Source organism: Gossypium arboreum, chromosome 4 (assembly GCF_025698485.1).
Source record: "Gossypium arboreum isolate Shixiya-1 chromosome 4, ASM2569848v2, whole genome shotgun sequence".
Lineage (NCBI taxonomy): Eukaryota > Viridiplantae > Streptophyta > Magnoliopsida > Malvales > Malvaceae > Gossypium > Gossypium arboreum.
In genome coordinates, this window is record NC_069073.1 from 110,265,465 (window position 1) to 110,284,938 (window position 19,474).

The 19,474-nt window shown below is 33.0% G+C and overlaps 3 protein-coding genes across 3 annotated transcripts; all 3 read left to right on the forward strand.

The window, feature by feature from the left end:
- The first annotated feature begins 4,609 nt into the window (after positions 1 to 4,609).
- On the forward strand, positions 4,610 to 9,091 carry LOC108459506 (protein trichome birefringence-like 3). Its single transcript, XM_017758888.2, has 6 exons — positions 4,610 to 4,930; positions 5,012 to 5,249; positions 5,357 to 5,528; positions 7,379 to 7,575; positions 7,655 to 7,813; positions 8,597 to 9,091. Exons 1-6 carry the CDS (start codon positions 4,762 to 4,764, stop codon positions 8,928 to 8,930), a joined length of 1,269 nt encoding a protein of 422 aa, XP_017614377.1. The 5' UTR covers positions 4,610 to 4,761; the 3' UTR covers positions 8,931 to 9,091.
- A 2,931-nt stretch (positions 9,092 to 12,022) lies between these two features.
- On the forward strand, positions 12,023 to 13,874 carry LOC108459392 (uncharacterized). Its single transcript, XM_017758755.2, has 5 exons — positions 12,023 to 12,265; positions 12,427 to 12,522; positions 13,324 to 13,385; positions 13,516 to 13,574; positions 13,662 to 13,874. Exons 2-5 carry the CDS (start codon positions 12,443 to 12,445, stop codon positions 13,671 to 13,673), a joined length of 213 nt encoding a protein of 70 aa, XP_017614244.1. The 5' UTR covers positions 12,023 to 12,265; positions 12,427 to 12,442; the 3' UTR covers positions 13,674 to 13,874.
- Positions 13,875 to 15,220: 1,346 nt separating this feature from the next.
- On the forward strand, positions 15,221 to 17,871 carry LOC108458309 (protein SCO1 homolog 1, mitochondrial). Its single transcript, XM_017757658.2, has 7 exons — positions 15,221 to 15,486; positions 15,579 to 15,767; positions 15,883 to 15,973; positions 16,361 to 16,573; positions 16,794 to 16,883; positions 16,987 to 17,119; positions 17,517 to 17,871. The coding sequence occupies exons 1-7, from the start codon at positions 15,334 to 15,336 to the stop codon at positions 17,623 to 17,625; spliced, it is 978 nt and encodes a 325-aa protein (XP_017613147.1). The 5' UTR covers positions 15,221 to 15,333; the 3' UTR covers positions 17,626 to 17,871.
- The last annotated feature ends 1,603 nt before the right edge of the window (positions 17,872 to 19,474 follow it).

Below are 19,474 nucleotides of genomic sequence, written 5' to 3' on the forward strand. Positions count from 1 at the left end.
CTATCATAGAGAATCTATTCATGAATCTTCTGTAGTACCCAGCTAAACCTAGAAAGCTTCGAACCTCTGTCACATTCCTCGGCGATTTTCGCTCAACAATAGTCGAGATCTTATTTAGGTAAACTCTAATTCCTTATCCTGACACGATGTGTCCTAATAATCTGACCTCCTTAAGCCAAAATTCACTCTTGCTGAACTTGGCATACAACTTCTTATTTCTCAAGGTTTGTAAAACCGTTCTCAGATGCTCTGCGTGTACTTTCTCAGCATGTAAGTAAATCAGTATATCATCAATAAAGACTACTACGAACTTGTCCAAATATGGCCAGAAAATGCGGTTTATCAAATCCATAAACACCACAGAAGCAATTGTTAAACCAAAGGGTATAACAAGAAACTCATAGTGCCCATACCTTGTCCTAAATGCGGTTTTCGGTACATCTTGCTCCTTAACTCTTAGCTGATAGTAGTTCGACCTTAAGTTTAGAAAACACGGTGGCTCCTCTCAACTGATCGAACAGATCATCGATCCTTGGCAAGAGATACTTTTTCTTTATGGTTACCTTGTTGAGCTGTTGATATTCTATGCACAATCTCATCGACCCGTCCTTCTTTTTCACAAAAAGTACTGGAACACCCCATTGTGAATAACTCGGTCTTGCAAAACCCTTATCCGTTAACTCTTGTAACTGAGCCTTCAACTCCTTTAACTCTGTTGGAACCATTCTATACGGAGCAATCGAGATAGGTGTCGTACCGGAGACCAACTCAATGCCAAACTCAATTTCTCTAGTTGGAGGTAATCCGGACAACCTTTCCGGAAACACATCCAGATACTCACATACCATCGGCACTGACTCAATTTTCACTTTCGACTATTTGGTGTTCAACACAAATGTTAGGTAGGACCCATACCCTTTTCTCAATTATTTCTCGGTAGTCAAAGACGAAATCAATACTGGTGAGTTATCCGGTTCACCTGATTCAACTTGAAGAATATTCCCATTCTCACATTTCATTTCAATAAACTTGCTACTATAATTCACTATCACATTATGAGCAGTTAACCAATCCATGCCAAGAGTTAGGTCAAATTCATCAAATGGTAGTAGCATGAGGTTAGCCGGAAAACAATAACCTCTAATCATCAAAGGACAATCTCTACACACTTTATCAACTATCATATGTCTGCCTAACGGGTTTGACACTTTTATTACAAATTCAGTGGACTCAATAGAAATATTTATACGGGGTACTAATTTCATGCATACATAGGAATGAGTAGACCCTGGATCAATCAAAGTAATAACAGAGATATCGTGAAGAGAAAAAGTGCCCATAATCACATCTGGTGAAGATACCTCTTCGCGAGCGTGAATGACATAAATCTTTACAAGCGCACGACCCTCAGACCTTGCAGCTGAATCTCTAGAGGCACCTTTACTGCTAGCCCCACTACCCTGACTCAGTGTCACATGCTCACTCTCCACTGGCGCAGCCCCTTCAGCGGGAGCCGGCGCATTACTTTCTACGTCATCTGCCGTAACTACATTAGGATCCATTTACTATATGAAAAACATAATTTATAATCGTCAGGAATCGTCACACTATCAATATAAAACTATGGAACATATAGCTAGACTCGTACTCATGCTAGGTTAGTTCTAGAATCGACTAAACCTTAGCTTTAATACCACTAAATGTAACAGGTTAGTTCTAGAATCGACTAAACCTTAGCTTTGATACCACTAAATGTAACACCCTACACCTGTGCCCTACGCTGGGACGGAATACAAGTTGTTACCAACCTTGAACACATGCATTCCTACGTTTTTTAATTATCAAGATCTGGACAATTTAAAACTTTGTTTAAACTTCTTCAATACGGCCTACAAGACTTCAAACATCCATTTAAAAACCAATCGGGACCAATTTGGGTCCTTCAATAAATTCTGAAAAATAGTACTAGACACAGGGGCACACGGCCGTGTGGAAAGGGCAACAAGCCCGTGTGACCAATTTGACATGGTCGTGCTGTTGACCCATGTGACTCACATGGCCTAAACATACAGGGACACGCCCATGTCCTTTACCCGTGTGGAATTAATTTCAAATTTGAACCTACAGGGGTTTTCACATGGCCTGGCACACACCTCTGTTCATGGCTCGTGTTCCTCACACGGCCATGACATGCCCGTATATTAACCCGTGTGCAAAAACCTGGACATTCTGTTTCTGATGTTAGCAATTCTTAAGGGTCACACGGCCAAGGCATACGCCTGTGTGCTACACCATGTCCTTCATATGGCTGAGACACACGGTCGTGTCTCTGCCCGTGTGTTTACTACCATGCATACTAACTTAAAATTTTTACGTGCAGGGGACACACGGTCGGACAACACACCCATGGGGCTGGACGTGTGTGAGACACACGCCCGTGTGTCTACCTGTGTAAACAACATAGAGCTATTTACCAAGCCCTTTGCCACCTTGAAACACAAAATAACAACACCCGTCATGCTAAAGATCATCGAAATATGATTCCCAAATCCAACAACCACATCTAAGGCATTTACATATTACATATTTACTAAAACAACCAACAAATTACCCATTCATGAAATAACCTCTTGTATTCATGTGATAACTTTCAACTTAAACCATTTCCATGGTCTTATACAAAATGAATCAAAATGCCAAAATAAACCAACACATTTGGCCAATTAATAATGACACAAATTCTAAAGTCAGGGTCTTATACATGCCATAATCAAAATAAATAGATCTAATTATACCAAGTACTTCGATTGATAGTGTGATCGATGCCTCCGACGTCCGTTGATCCACGAGCTAATTAGACGACACTATAAGAAAATGGAAAGAAATAGGGTAAGCATAAAGCTTAGTAAGTTGCATGAAAATAAATATAGTGACAACTTTACTAATCTTCATCTTACTCAAGATACAAAAATAAGTATAAGCACAACTTACTCATCACTATCCAATACCATTCACATAGCATATACTAAGCTCACATCTCATACATTCAAATTGGTACTTGTACCACTCACAACATGGTTATACTTTTCTCGTTAAACTTAAACTGTGACTCTCGCCGTAGAACCATTTAAAATACCATCGGATATTCACTAAGCCTCAAACACAGTGTATAATGCTAATGCCATGTCCTAGACATGGTCTTACACTAGCTCATCCATCAAGTCGATGCCATGTCCCAGACATGGTCTTACACTGACTCTCACATATCCGTGCCGATGCCATATCCCAGATATGGTCTTACACTGACGTATTTTGTAGCCGATGCATGTCCCAGACATGTCTTATACTGACTTACATCTCGAGGCCGATGCCATGTCCTAAACATGTCTTACACTAGCTCTCGTCTCAATGCCGATGCCATGTCTCAGACATGGTATTATACTGGCTCTCATAATGTGGCCGATGCTTGTCCCAGACATGTCTTACACTAGCACACAAATGACCCGAGTGTCATGGCACGAATATTTGATTTATTTCCTAATGTTCAAACGGGAGTTCTACTATCTCAATATTCATCATACACAATCATTTCCACAAACAAGCAATTTATGCTATATCAATTCAAATGCATATAATAACATTATAGTTGCATTATTTACATACAACTTACCTCGGTATACAAAATGTAGACTACTCGTTTGGCTTAGTCCACTTGCTTTGTTTTTCCTCAGTCTAAATTCTCCCCCAAAACAAAATCTAAATTTGCTCCTGAATGTGTCATCTTAAAAATAATATATAATTGGTTACATTTGATGGGAGGTTTCGTTTCTTATTAATATTTTCACTTTTTTTCCTTCACTAGATTTTTATCTCATTTTTTTTACAAAGTTTTAAGAGAGCATATTTATAAGGAATAGCCATCCAAGGGGAGAATTGTTGCAATATTACATACACTTTGCATGTTGTGGATGACTTAATATACAAAGAAAAGGCTCTTTGAATGCTTTATGAGATTCATGTACTCTATGGCACATTATATTATGGAATGAGTCACCCTCCTCTTATTAATGGCATTTATGTATATTTTATGATACATTTTATTATAAAATGTATCTACTTTCGATTTTATTTATTTACGATATATATTAGATGATTTCACATTTAAAATGTGGGTAATTTTTTTTTTTAAAAATACTTTTATAAAAGAATATTCATGAAATGAATTATAACAGGTGCCAAAAATTTCTTCTTGCCGTCTCCCTTGCGTACACACACATGGGGACCGTAAAAGATACTGCGAGTACGTTAGTCGACATCAGCTTTTCTCCTGCTACCAAATGAAGACAAAAAATTGATACCATACTCAGCAACGATAGGAGCACAAAGAATTGAAAAGAAAGCCTGTTACGAAAAGATACATCATTTACTTCACCTAATTAAAACGTTTAAAGGTATAAATTTAGATTCAAATGGTGATTTAGATCATGTAGCTTCCACGAAAAGGAAGAAGATTAGACAAGGATGTTAGCCTTTGAACTTACTCTCTACCTTCCATTACATTATGCTAAACCAATATATATATGTCAAAAATCCCACAAACCATAGCTTTAGCTTTACTCCTACTCAAAACACAAAGGTGGTCATCATTCTGATGCACCAGCTGAGCTCTCTGATGCCTTTTATCACACTGTTTTGGCTTTTGGGTTTTAATATTTCTCAGCTCTGCCTCAGCGCCTCTTTGTAGCATCTCCTTCAACCATTATGATGAAAGGTTACAGAGGAAAGCTACCCCTTTCAATCATCACTGTTACACTCTGCGGTTTTGCTTTCCTTGCTCTCTTATATACTGAAAGACTCAGTTTTCTCTCTTCAAGTTCTTTTCTCAAATCTAAATCCTGTGCTAGAAGAACAAGTGCTGTTGTTAAAGCTAGTAAGTGATTCAACAGGGTTTGTTTTATGATTGAATTTTTTTGTACGAGGATTTTATTGTTATGATGTCGTTGTCTAACAGAGGATGAAACAGCAGAGAAGAACCTAGAAAACCCCGAACTAGACGATAGGTTCGAGTTTGACCCTGAGGAATGTGATATAACTCGTGGGAAGTGGGTGTTCAACCGTTCCATCAAGCCTCTGTACACAGACAGGAGTTGTCCGTACGTGGACAGGCAATTTTCTTGCGTCAAAAATGGTCGGCTTGATCTTGATTACCGTCATTGGGAATGGCAGCCAGACGACTGCTACTTGCCTAAGTAACAAACATACATTTAGAATTTAGGATGATTTTAGAATTTGAATTTTGAGGACGTCTAATGAAGTAATCGGTTTTATTCCTTCTAATGTTTCATTTCATGTGTAGATTTGATCCAGAAGTTGCGCTTGAAAAGCTTAGAGGGAAGAGGTTGGTGTTTGCAGGGGATTCCCTGCAAAGGAGTCAATGGGAATCTTTCGTTTGTATGATAGAATGGACTATTCCTCCACAAAAGAAGTCTATGAAACGAGGCAAAATTCGTAATGTCTTCAAAGCCAAGGTACTTACCCCTCTAACATTTGAAATATTTGGTCAAATCCCATTATATTTTTTTACACTTTAATTGGTTAAAAATAGTCCCTGTATTTTTTTGAATATTTTGAATTTAATCCTGGTTGTGTACTTTCATTTTCAAGATTTTAGTCTCTTTACTTTTTATATTTTAAAATTTAGATTCAACAGTTAACACTGTTAATTTTTCTTTTAAATTTAAGTTTATTACAATGTTATCTTTTTAATTACATGGCTACCAAATGATTTTTTTAATTTCAAAATGTTAAATTAACAAATTTTACAATGTTAACAATTGGATCTAAATTTTAAAATTTTAAAAATACAGATATTAAATTATTGAAAATAAAAATATAAGAATTAAATTCTAAATTTTGAAAAGTAGAAAAACTTATCACATATTTTAACTATTTTATTTTACATAATTTAATTCTGTACTTCAGTAAGGTTAAAATTTTTGTTAACTAAAAATATTTTATGACATTTAAAATGTGATTATGAGAATAGTTATTTTCACTAATTTTTTTTTAAATCCCACTGCACCTAGTAATTAATCATCTTGGTGATTGTGAACAAAGACATCATCATCTATAACAACATATTGAAATGCATAGAGTAGTGTAGAAATTAGGCTTTTGAATGCTGACACGTTAGCAGTTGGGGTTTTATTAAGTAAGGGAGAAAAAAGGGTCTAATTATCCCTCAGTCCCTGAACATCTTTTAGTCCCTCTCACTCGCTTTTTGTTTTAAAATTTTCATCATCTACTTGTTTGATTTAAAATTAAATTAAATTAATAACATTATTAATCTGTTTCTATAAATTTAAATATTAGTTATCAATTAAATTTTAATTTTTAAATCAAACTTTTGAATATTAAAATGCGGCATATTTAAAATTGAAAAAATCCAATAAAAATTATACCAATTGGATTTAAAATTTTAAATTAATTGCAAATGAGCTAGATTCCTGTATTAATTTTTATTTTATATCAAGTATTTAGATGATTTTGTTCCTACATCTACTTTCAACTCCAATGAAATTCATATTCAATTTATTTGTAAAATTTTATCTATTTATTTTAGGATTATTATCCTAATTGTCGCTTAAGCTTTTAATCCCACAAACAAAATTACAAATCTAATATAAAGTCTTCAAAAAAATTGGCCACAAAATTGCTATAAATTAAATAAGCTTTTTTTCCAATTTAAATAACAATGTATTTAAAATAATTAATTTTGATAAATTATCATAAAATTATTTAAGCAATTAATAAAATATATTATTAATGATAATATTTTTAGCCTATACATAATTTGTTCTTAACTTTCGAAAAATTTAAATTTATTCTATTATAGTTTTGCTTGAAAAAATTATTTTAGGTTTTACTTTAAATAATTTATTATTAAAATGATTCACACATAAATATATTAATAATATTATGATACTCCAGTAATGTGCTTTTTTTATTTAACAAATAATTTTAAAAATTGACAAATGTCTTTTATAAAATATTTATTTTTTAATATTTTATTATATTTTATAGGACACTTATCACCTCTTACGCTTAAATTAATAAATACTTTATATAATAAATAATAATTAATTTTTAAGGAAAAATAATTAATTAATTACTTAAATTTATGGTTTTTTTAAATTTGAAAGTAATTATTATTTAAATAAATTATAAAAAATATTAATCCCCTGCGTTAGCTGGGGAACTAATGGTAGTCATAGTAAAGTATTACGTCAAATCATGATTTGATTAAAGAGAAGGTACACCAGAATCCAGAAAATAACATAAAAGCTAACACTGACCCAACCCCATTAATCTTTGGCAGGAATATAATGCGAGTATAGAGTTTTATTGGGCTCCATTTCTCGTTGAATCCAATACTGAGGTGAATATCTTAGAACCGAAGAAGAGAATCATAAAAGTTGACTCAGTTTCCAAGCAGTCAAAAAACTGGGAAGGAGCTGATATCCTTGCCTTCAATACTTACGTTTGGTGGATGATTGGCCTTCGCCTCAAAACACTGTATGTAACTTCTCCGCTCTCCATTCCAAATAATTTCTTTCTGGGTTTAAGCTTCTGATTTTGAACATTACATGAACAGGTGGGGTTCGTTCGCAAATGGTGAAGAAGGTTATGCACAGCTGGATACACCGGTTGCCTACAAAATCGGTTTGAAGACATGGGCTAACTGGATCGATTCTACCATCAATCCCAACAAGACACGTGTTTTCTTCACTACCATGTCCTCTATACATTCCAAGTCTGCTTCTTCTCCTTCTTCTCTTTCTAATCTTGCTTTTTTAAGGTTAAATTACAGTTTTGATCTCTCTACTATGTTCAAATTTGTAATTTGGTCAATGTCTTTTAATTTGACATGATTTGATTTTCTCTACTCTTATAATGTTATTAGTTAACATAAATAGTTAATAGCGTTTGCTATTTTGGTTAAAATATTGACTATTGACATGAATTTTTCTTAAAACATCATTCTAATAAGAAAACGAATTATGTTAGAATGATGAGTTGAAAGTAATGTTTTTAAGAAAAAATTCATGTCATCATTTTAGCCAAAATAGTTAATAATGTTAACTATTTAGATTAACTAATCATATTATAAAAATAGAGGAATAAATTATGTCTAATTAAAATATATAGATTAAATTCTAAAACTTAAATAAAGTAAAAGGACCAAAATTAAAATTTAACTTTTTAATATTACCTATTTTTACCAAATGTGCAGAAGCAAAGACTGGGACAAAAAGATGGACTGAAATTTAAACTAGGATATATATATTTAAAAACACCTTTCTAGAAAAATCATGTTGATATTTTTAAAAATCAAATCAGCATTTTAACTGAAATAATTAATAACTAACTAATGAGATTCTATAAGTAGATTATCAAATTATATCAAATTAAAATACATGAACTAATTTCAAAATTGAACATAGTAGAGGGACCAAAATCAGAATTTGACATTTTCTCAACCCAGTGTATTTTTTTGCCAAATATAACCATGGGCATGAATGCTTTTATCGTGCAGGAGCAAAGACTGGGGCAGGGAAGATGGGCTTAAATGCTTCAACGAAACGAAGCCAGTGATGAAGAAGAAATTCTGGGGAAGCGGTTCCAACAAGGATATGATGAGCGTGGTGGCTGGTGTGATCAACAAAATGAAAGTCCCCGTTTCGGTTCTTAACATTACGCAGCTTTCAGAGTACAGGATCGATGCCCACTCATCCATTTATACCGAAACTGGGGGACGGCTTTTGAACGACGAGGAAAAAGCAGATCCAGGCCGTCATGCCGATTGCATCCATTGGTGCTTGCCTGGTGTTCCCGATACTTGGAATCAAATATTTTTAGCACATTTGTAGATTTTTATTTTCATTTTTTCACTCCACAGAAACCGAGAAGGGAATTAATCTGCTTGTTATGCGTTAATTCAAAGTTCTTTTGATTTGTATATTGCAAGTTGTATTCTTAAGCAAATTTTGTGCATACAAGATGTTGTTTCCTATCAAATTACAAGAAACAACAGCTGAATCATTTCATTTTCTTTAATCATGATTTATTCGAATTTTGGGTTATTATCGCCGAATATCATTAAACCATAGTTTCTAAATTGGCCCCAAATTTCAAAGACTTCTAATATCCTTTTAAGTACTAATATTGTATCAATCAACTCCTTCAATGAACTTACTTATTAATTTAGGCTTTAAATGTGATTCAAATACGTTGCGTATAATATTTAAAATACATGGTTCAAATTGTAAATATATATGTACTTATTTCGTGGATAACATAAGTATGAAATATTAAAATGAAAAAAAAAAGAAGAAGAAGGGTAAATTACACCAACAGTCACTCAATTTTGGGTAGCTGACAAAACAGTCATTCTGGTTTCAATTCAATCACTCAACTTTAGAAAAATAACAAAACAATCACTAACGTTATCAAAAAGTGACAAATTAGTCACCCATTAACTTTTTTCGTCACTGGCTTAACGGGACCGCTAACGTGGCCAGTTAACTTGCCACGTTGGACGAGGCAAAGTTGAGTGATTTTTTTTCGTCCTTCATTTTCTATTTTTTAATAAATGGCCCAATTTTTTTACTTTTTACGTAAATGACCCAATATGTTTATGCTTTTTCTTCTCCACCCCAACAATCTCTATTTTCAAATATAGTGATCTGCTTCTTCTTCTTCACTAACACAAATATGCTCAACTTTAAAAAAAATGCAGTTTTCATTTTCCATTTTCCACGAAAGAGAGATGATGGTCAACATTAAACATCATCATCATCCATTAACTACTGTAGGTTTAGACCTTACATGGGTATAACCAACAAGATCCATTAACTGACAAATGAGTTTCCATTTCAATACAAACCATATGTACTCAACAAAACACTCACAATCAGATACTTACCAAACATCACCATGGTAGTAAACCGATAAAAAGTTTTAAGACAAAAGGTAATAAAGAAAACAAAAATCCCATAGAGAAAAAGAAATGGAAATAGCAACAATTGCATCGTTTTATCCCTAAACCATGGCAGATTCTAAGTCCAAAGCATCTAGTACAAAGAAGAAGAAATAAAGATGACCTGAGAAGAGATTAGATGGTGCATTTGGCTGGATATGGCGAAGAAAAGCTCTCGACCGTTCTCACCACGGGAACCTTTCTTTGTGAAGCTTGCCTCACCGTCGTCACCGCGATCCATGACCTTTTTTTTCTTTTCTCGATTCCTGGCTCAGTCACAAATCTCAAATTTTTTCTCTTCTTCTCATCCTTTTTCCTTCTTCTTTTTCTTCTTCTTTTATCGCCTAGCCTAACTAGGGTTTTAATTTGGGGTCGTTTACATAGTAGGATGGCATGCCACTTTTCCGTTACGTTTATAACGAAAAATGGTTAAAAGGTCTGTTTTGTTATTTTTCAAAAGTTGAGTGACTGAATTGAAACCAAAGTGACTATTTTGTCAGCTACCCTAAAGTTGAATGACTATTGGTGTAATTTACCCCCCAAAACAAACAACCCTCTTCAATTTATAGGCATAGTATTTTTTTTCAAAAATGTTGATCAAAGTTGTTCATGTATACGTTTGTTTTATATGTACTCTATGTCAAATTTGAAATGACATTTATTGCCTAAATTTATGGGCAAGACCTATCATATTTTTATGACTTAATTAATACAAAATTGATCACTTGCCTATCAACATGAATACTATAACATGCTTCAAACCATATCAACCCCACCTATTGACACCCTATCATTAGATGCTTCATAGTTTCCTTCACCATATGACACAAATCACAAATAGGGAATCTTTACACCTTCTCTTCACATATTAAGATTAGTTGGGATGGTGTTACTACATAATATACGCATTCTTAGGATGAACTTACTATTGAATCGTACCAATTGATATGATTCATAGCTAACCTTTTTTACATAGGGTCCTTCCCAATTCGTCATTATCTTGTCTTTTAGTATTTTTTTGCTAATGGCCTTTACGTGCCTCAAATTCATGTATGAGCTGGGCATTTTATTGCAATGTTCCTTGATGTCGTTGGAACTATTCTTGAAGGAGCTTGAGTTGCTTCGGTAGTTTTGTATATTGTTGGCTCGCATTCATATTGTTTTGGATGGAGGAATGGTCAGTTAGTGGCAATAGGGGTAGGGGGTTATTTGCAAGTTGCAACTTGAGGTTCATATTGATTTAGGTAGCTATGGTAGTACTAAGGCTAAGGTTGCGTGTAGCTTTGCTAGTGATACTATTGGTAGGCTAGATGGGTGGTGTTGTACGAATATCCCTCGTGATGACTAGGTTGACCATAGTGGTTATAGGCAAAATATTGTTGGTATCCTGACCTCATAGGGCATTGGTAGCAAGCCTTTATTTATATAGGTTTGAAGATTTAATGTGGGTCTTTCAAAAATGATCACTTTAGCTTACAAGTCTAATTTTAAGATTATGGATATCTTTTTTTTTTTTTAAACATTAATTTCATTAAGGTTCTTATCATATCTGCTCTTTTTGATACTATGCCTAGAACTACTCATAACCCCTCCCCAACCCTTAAATAGGAAGATAATGCACTTCAACGTACTCAAACTCATGACCTTCTGCATTGACAATAATGCCAATGCCAATCGAACTAAGACTCAATTGACAAAATTATGGGTATCTCATTTAGATTTGATGTAATATGACAAAATGACTAACATATAGAACTGACTTTTAAAGTTATAAGATATGACACGAGACATTATTAATTTTTAAAAGATGAATGAGGTAAATTTATGTACAAGTGACCTTGCTTGAATTGGAGGAGTTGCGTCTCGATCCTTTGTCCGGGAATATGTATCAAACTTGTAATTTCCCTTGTAAAAGAATATATAAAATTTCTTGATTGTTGAAAATAGAATTCTATAAATCCAACAAGACAAAGAAAAAGAATTGGAAAGGCCCAAGGAGCTAAACTTTTCGTTTAGACAACAAAAAAGTTTTCTGGCCTGTTAATCGCCATGGTCCATCAAATCCCCTGAGCCCTGACCCAGCTTCAACCCCACAACTCAGAAGGACACTCGTGCGGTCCTGCCTGCGCCTGATATAAACGAAACTCAAGCCTCCTTAACAGAGATCAGGTAGCTTCGAGAAACAAAGGAGCCTGCTACATCGTCTTCATCGTTTTCATTTGCCAGGTAAAACTCCTCTTTATCATCATAAGTCCTAGCGTTAATTCTTTCTTAACCTTTTATATAATTACATAATGATTGTTTTGTTGTCTAACAAAAATATTAGGGTTTTTTTGACTTCGGGCTTTTTGATCTGATATTTGTTTTTATTTTAATTTTTTTATCAGATTTTGGGAACTGATCATGGCTGGAGGAGGAAATTTCATGCACAGAGTTATATCTTATGTCGTCAATGAGCTTGTCGTTGATAGACTTGCAAATAGGTACCTTTTTTTCTCTGGTTTATTTTTCATTATTTTCCATTGATTTTTTTTTCTTATTGATTTTTTTTTCTAGAATAAGAAAAAAAATCAAAATATTTTCTCGAGATCAGAAAGGTTGAATATTTGTTCGTGTAATTCTAAAGACTTGAAAATAGCTTGTTGTTTGCTAACTATTTATGGAAGCTTCTTTCTCTGGCTGCTGGGACTGCTCTGTTTCCCATCAGTTCGTTCACTTGAAGCAAAAGTGCCTCAATTCTCAAATCACACACACACACACACACACACATCGATAGTGCAACATGCCTTGCATTATGGATTAAGGAGGTTTGAGAAGATTTTTACCTCAAAATCAGCCCCCTTTCCCTTTTTGGTACAAATTTATTCGAAATGGTATTGACTTTTTGTTTAATATATCTTTTCAAATGCTTGAGACCAAATTTTGTTTTTAAAGTTTGTGAATCATCTAGGAAAAGGATTCCGAAATTTGGTTTGCTTCGATAGAGTTGTTAATGTTAGGCATATGCTATCTCCAGTGTAAAATATCTGGAACTGGATTTTTTTGTTGGGGGGGGGATTGATAAAATTTTCATATGAACAAAATAAATAATTGAACATTGAAGTTTGATCTTTAATAGCCGGTGGAAAGTTTTCTCATAGTTTTAGGCAATCTGAGTTCTTTTTCCTTTTAGTTTCATTGATTGTTTGTTTGCTTACATTAATCATTGCTCTATGATTCCTTCGAGGACCAACCTTTGTTTCTTTTTTATCTTCTTTGGTTTTTTATGTTTTTTTATTTTTCAGCCCTGCATTCCAAAGATTTGCTGTGAGGACATCAAAGAGGATAGAAGATATCTCCAGTATAGGTATGTGCATGTCTCGTCCTGTTACTATGATCTTTTTCTAAATTCTGTGTGTGAATTTAACCTGCTATTATCCTACAAAAAGCCAACGAAAGACCTTGCTGATGTTAATTGCCGGCTTTGGTGCATGCAGCTGAGAAGAAGAGGCAAGAACTCGCTGAACAAATGAAAGAAATCTCGAAAAACATGGAGGTTGGCTGTAATTATTTAACTTGATATTAAAACTTTACCTTTGGTGGATGTTTTATTGTTTCTAACCACATATTGTTTTCCTTGCAGTCTAAAAACTAATGATCGTATTCGTACAACTGCTCTGACCCTCTCGTAGTTTTGGTAATCTCTAGCTTATGTACTGCTATATGAATCCATTTTCTGAAATAGAGGGGCGTAATTTGGCACCTCTAATCCACTGGTTATGGTACTGCTGCATGTATTTCAAAGGTGGTTTATTCTCTTCCAATTGGATAATGTAGGAGAAGTTTTCTTTTTGAATATGCAATGATACATATATATATATATATATATATCCCATTTATAATGAGTGATATTGACAAGCTGGTGGTAGTATTATGTTACATGGAACTCGTTGTGATTTTGGATAGTGGCATTTGCTCGTTTCATTCGGTCTTGATGTTTATATACTTTTCCAGATGTTAAATTGATGAAATAAGAGGTTAAAATGTGTGGCTTGTGATTTAAGGTAAGTTCAAAGTCAAATGAACTTTCTCTTGCAGTGCTGGTTGAAGATGTTTGTTCATCATAGGCAAAAGATGTGAGCATCAATGATCATCTCTCCCTATAAACATTTTTGGTAACCACCATTGACTTCCAAGAGATTTTCAGACAAAATAATTCAATTTTATTGTGTTTCGGGTTTCGACTTGATTCAATCGTATGGGATGATGCAAATTGGGTTCGGAGGCGTGGTTGTAGCTGGTCTTTAATTAAAATTTTCGTGTTTGGATTGAATTAATGTTTGCAGAATTCGGTTGGATTGATTGGTTGAGTTGGTTTTTTTGGTTTTATTAAAAAAGATAAAAATAAAAATATTAAAAAAAATTGATTTCATGTTAGTAGATTTCACGTTCTATTGATTGGATTGGCCTCATCAATCCACACAATTATATCTCTCAACTACTGGTATTATTTTGTCAATTAATTATAAAATGTACGAAATTATCATTCAATTATTAAATTTTATCTTTTTTATTAATAATTATAGATTTTGAAATTTTCATAAAATAACTTTATACTTTAAAATTTTTATGTTGTGTAAATTTAATCTTGATTTTGAAATAATATTTAGTAATTTAAAATTTTTTAATAATCTTATTGTTCTTTGAGACTTTTTACTTAAAAGTTTTTAAAAAATTTATTAGTGTTGAAAATATAGAAAATAAAATGAAAAACATTTAAAATTCATGATAATAATTTTCATCTTTTCTTCTTTTTAAAAATAACATTCAAAGTTAAGAATTAAAATTAAAATTACATAATTTATAAATATTGATAGTTAAAATTATTATTATGTTAATTTTAAAGTGGCCACCGTTGACCAACTAATAAAAAAGATAAAATTAAATAACTTAATACTTATTTTGTAATTTTTATAATTAATTAACTAAAAATAATTAAATAGTTAGTAATATAATTTACCCTTCTAACAAGAACTATCAATTTATAAAAATATAAATCAAGGTCTGTGGTAGTATTTGATTAACCATTATTATTTTTAAAGCTCTGAAAAAAAATCATAAAAAAACACATGGACATAGGCTGTGGGGCTTGGATTCTACTCCAAATCTTCCCAAAGTAGCCCAATACAGCAGCAAATGTGGAGTTGAGATCTAATTAAAATGATGTCTAATTCCCTTTATTTGCAAAACCCCTGTTCCTTTCGTAGTACAGTAGGGTTTATCGAAACGCAAAAGTTGAAGACTGGAAAGATCCCATGGCTACTGCTATTTGGAGAAACGCATCTCGTTTACGAAGCTTTAATCGGTGTCTTTATGCCCGCAGTCTGAGCCAATTCAGATCCTCCATTCCATCTTCAACCATAACCCCCCACTCTCTTTGCGCTCCATCTCTCCCTTCCTTCCCTCCGGTTCGTTTCCCTCCTCATTTCTTTCTTCTCCTTTTGAAAGTTACCCAGAATATCCTTTCAATCTCTCATCTTTCTTTTTTGGTGGTTCACAGGTTATTCCTGTTGGAGCTGAATTCAAATCCTTGGGAATTTATGGAAGGTTTTTATCTAATTCCACCGCAACTCCTACCGAAAATCAAGAGAAATCGTCTTCGTCATCGAAAACCAATTCTGAAGAGACCCAAAACACTGGAGGTTCGCAGCAGAGCAGTGGTAGTGAAGGCAAGCCTGTTCGCGGCGGGGTACTTCAATTTTTATTCCCCTTTTTGGCTTCTTAATTTGTTCTCTTTCTGAAACTTCCCCTTTTTTTGGATTAAAAAGTTTCGAATCTTGTTTTGATTGGATTGGAATTTGCAGCCTGTTTCATGGTTGAGTTTTCTTTTGCTGCTTGCCACTGGAATCGGTATTATTTTTTACTACGACAATCTAAAGAAAAGACATATTGAAGGTACACTTCTATGGTGAGTTGTAAGTTATGTTAAAAGGTTTTGCATTGCTGGGAAAGAGAGCATCACAATAAACAGTTGAGTCTTTAAAAGTTATAACTTGCGACTTCGGGCATCGTTAATGTCATAGTTCCATGGTTCTACAATATGCAAGATAGTCTTTTAAAAGTTGTAACTTGCAAGTTTCGGCATCACAATGTGTTTTTTAGGCTTTATTTAAGAGTAGCAGTGTTGTCAAAATGAATTGAACTTTGGCAGAAAAGAGTTCTTATGGTTCAGCTAGGCGATGAATGAAATGTCTCCAATTTTCAATTACTAATTACTAGTATCATATCACTTTTTCTTTTTCTGCTCGTATTGGTTGAAGACTTGAAGTTTTACTACTGCAGAAATTAGTAATGCTTCAAAGGCTGTGAAAGAAGGACCATCAGCTGGAAAAGCAGCCATCGGGGGTCCATTTAGTCTTGTAAATCATGACGGTAAACGTGTTACTGAGAAAGACTTTAAGGGGAAGTGGACTTTGGTTTATTTTGGCTTCACTCACTGTCCAGATATCTGCCCAGATGAGCTGCTAAAGCTAGCTGCTGCTATTGACAAAATAAGTAAGTTGCTGATAGTTTCACTTGGCCAGAAAATAAAATTATGAATTGTATGTTTAGTTATTTAAAAACTTGCATATCATCAAAGAAACTAATTTGATTCTTTATTTATCATGAAACTAGAATATGAGACAAGAATTTGTCAGGCTAGAAACAACTCAAGTGATCCATTTGTAGTAACTTCAATTTCTATTTGGTGTCTTCTTTTGTTTTCACTTCTTAGAGGAAAAGGCTGGAATAGACATTGTGCCCGTATTTATCTCTGTTGATCCTGAAAGAGATACTGTTGAGCAAGTACGTGAATATGTGAAAGGTACTTCATAGTATTTTTTTGAAGTATTTTGGTCAATTTGCTTATGCAACTGTAATTTGGTTCATCAAAACTTTTACCTGTAATTATTTTCCCACTTTTGCAGAGTTTCATCCAAAATTAGTAGGTTTAACTGGTACACCGGACGAGATAAAGAAAGTTGCTCGTGCATATCGAGTTTATTATATGAAGACGGCAGAGGAAGATACAGATTACCTTGTTGATCATTCCATAGTCATGTAAGTACTAGCTTTGTTTGATTTGACCTGCAATGTTGTTGACTGGTAATTGAGATCTGTATAGTAATAGGCATTGGTGTATGTTGACATTGATGAACACAAAATAGCAGACCTCAAAATAGAAAAAAGATGGTAGTTTACTGGCAAGAGTTGTTTGATTAGGAGATGAGATGAGAAAAGGTTTTCACCTTTTTCCTAGTGAGGACTGGTACTCTTGGGACTCTCGAAGGTAGCGATGTTAGTAAATGTGGGCATGTGTGCCACCAATATAAAGTTCCTAAACCTATCAGCACCTTTTAACATTAGTTTATTGGCTGCCACTGGCATTTCATTCATGCACTGCTTGTAGGAAGACTGTGATTTCTGACTTGATTCTTGCTCTGACATGCATATGCAGGTACTTGATGGACCCAAAAATGGAATTTGTGAAGTTTTTCGGGAAGAATAATGATGTCAATTCACTAACCAACGGTGTAATCAAAGAGATAAGTCAACAAAAAAAATAGAGATGGTTCTTTTTTGAGCTATAAGGTTCTGGTTTGTTTGATTTGGATTATCCATTCCTCGGCACGGAGACTAACAATTTTTCTCTAGTTTTCACCTGAAAAGAATACATGATTTATATTTATGTTTAAAGAATTTTATGCTGGAAAGCTTGAGCTCAATAGATTGCAATTGTACTTGAAAATAAATGCTTATTTGCATGTATGAGATTGATTTTGATACAAAATTATATTTATATGTGCACATAACATTGCCTGCCACAAGTTCATGGAGTAACCTGCCAGTCTTCTACAAATTGTAAAGTTTCTGCTTCAATGATATTAGATTTGTTTTGTTAGATTTTGATAATTATAAATGCTACTCATGTAGTTGTTTTATGTGTCAAGCGAAAACATATATTTCTCATCAAAATTATAAGTATCTTGTAAGTCTCTGCATTTGTACTAAACAATACTCATTGTAACATTCAAAACTATGCTTTCTTTCCACGTCTTTCAATTTTGTATGTAGTAATTTTCTTGATTTCCTTTTTATTTTCAATATTTTCTCATAATTTAATAATTTTAGTTTTCTTTTCTGATACATTTAGTTTTATTTTCTAATTTAAAATGGTTCACTTAATTTATAATACAAATGTTAATTTATTATTGATTAGTGTGGTCGGTGATGTTTGATAAAATGAAGAAATTATATTAAAATTGTTTGATATATTAGTAAAAATTAAGTATTGAATATAATTATATAGAGAGGATTCACTTGTATTGGTATAAAAATTAAATTTGTATATTTTGTGTGATTAATATTTTAACGATTTAACCGTCAGTATTTCATTCATATAGATTGTGTATATGAAATTTGACCTAAATTAAAAAAATTAACATATACACAATCTATATGAATAAAATATATAGTTAATTGTTAAGTTAATATTATTTTTTTAATTACACCAAAAGATTGTTTTTGTTGGAAATTTTGTATTAATTAAAATTTTAATATCATTATCAAATGCATTTAAAAATTAAACATTAAAAACAACTTTAATAAAATGCATTTTTCAATGTTACATCAAAACACACTTAAAATATATACTCCTTCTGTTCTACTAAACTTGTCACATTTTAATTTTTATGCCTCATTTAGTTACTAGTGTAATTACATTAGAAAAAGGTTTATTTATCACATATATATTGCAATAGTTAAACATAAAAATAAAGAATAGTTAGTATAAATTTAAACTTGGAAATAAAAGGTGAGTAAAACTCTTGTAAAAACAAGACCTCCAAAATAAGTGAAAAAATTTTCTTCACTTAGCTAAAAATAAATTATGAGTGACTAAATATTATCAATTGAACTAATTAAATCATATACGAAAACATGAGTAAAAATAATACACCAACCAAACAGAGCATTAATGGTTAAATTTTTAACTTTTAACTCTTATTCTTTAACGTTTATTATGGATAAAATTTTGAAAAATATAATAAAAACTTTAAATGGAGTAGTTTTAAATATGTTTTTTTATTGTGGATCCCCTCAAAATATAATTCTTCATTTGAAAATGTGGGCTCAAAATTATCCTAACAAAATCTATCCTCCAACATAGAAATCTCTTTATGGAGGAATTGTGATCTCTTTATTCCAATGATCAGGAAGAGATACAATACCTGTTAAGAGTTGCCTAAGTCATAAATTAACTTCGGATTAGTGCTTACACTACTACCTAGATCTCCTCGACCCATGCTAATAGCTAGGAAGATCATATGTCTGCAAACCTCTTGTATAAAATGTGGATGCAGAAACCTAAGTTTCCTTGAAATGTTTTGTCTGCTTTTGATTTATGGGAGATATGGC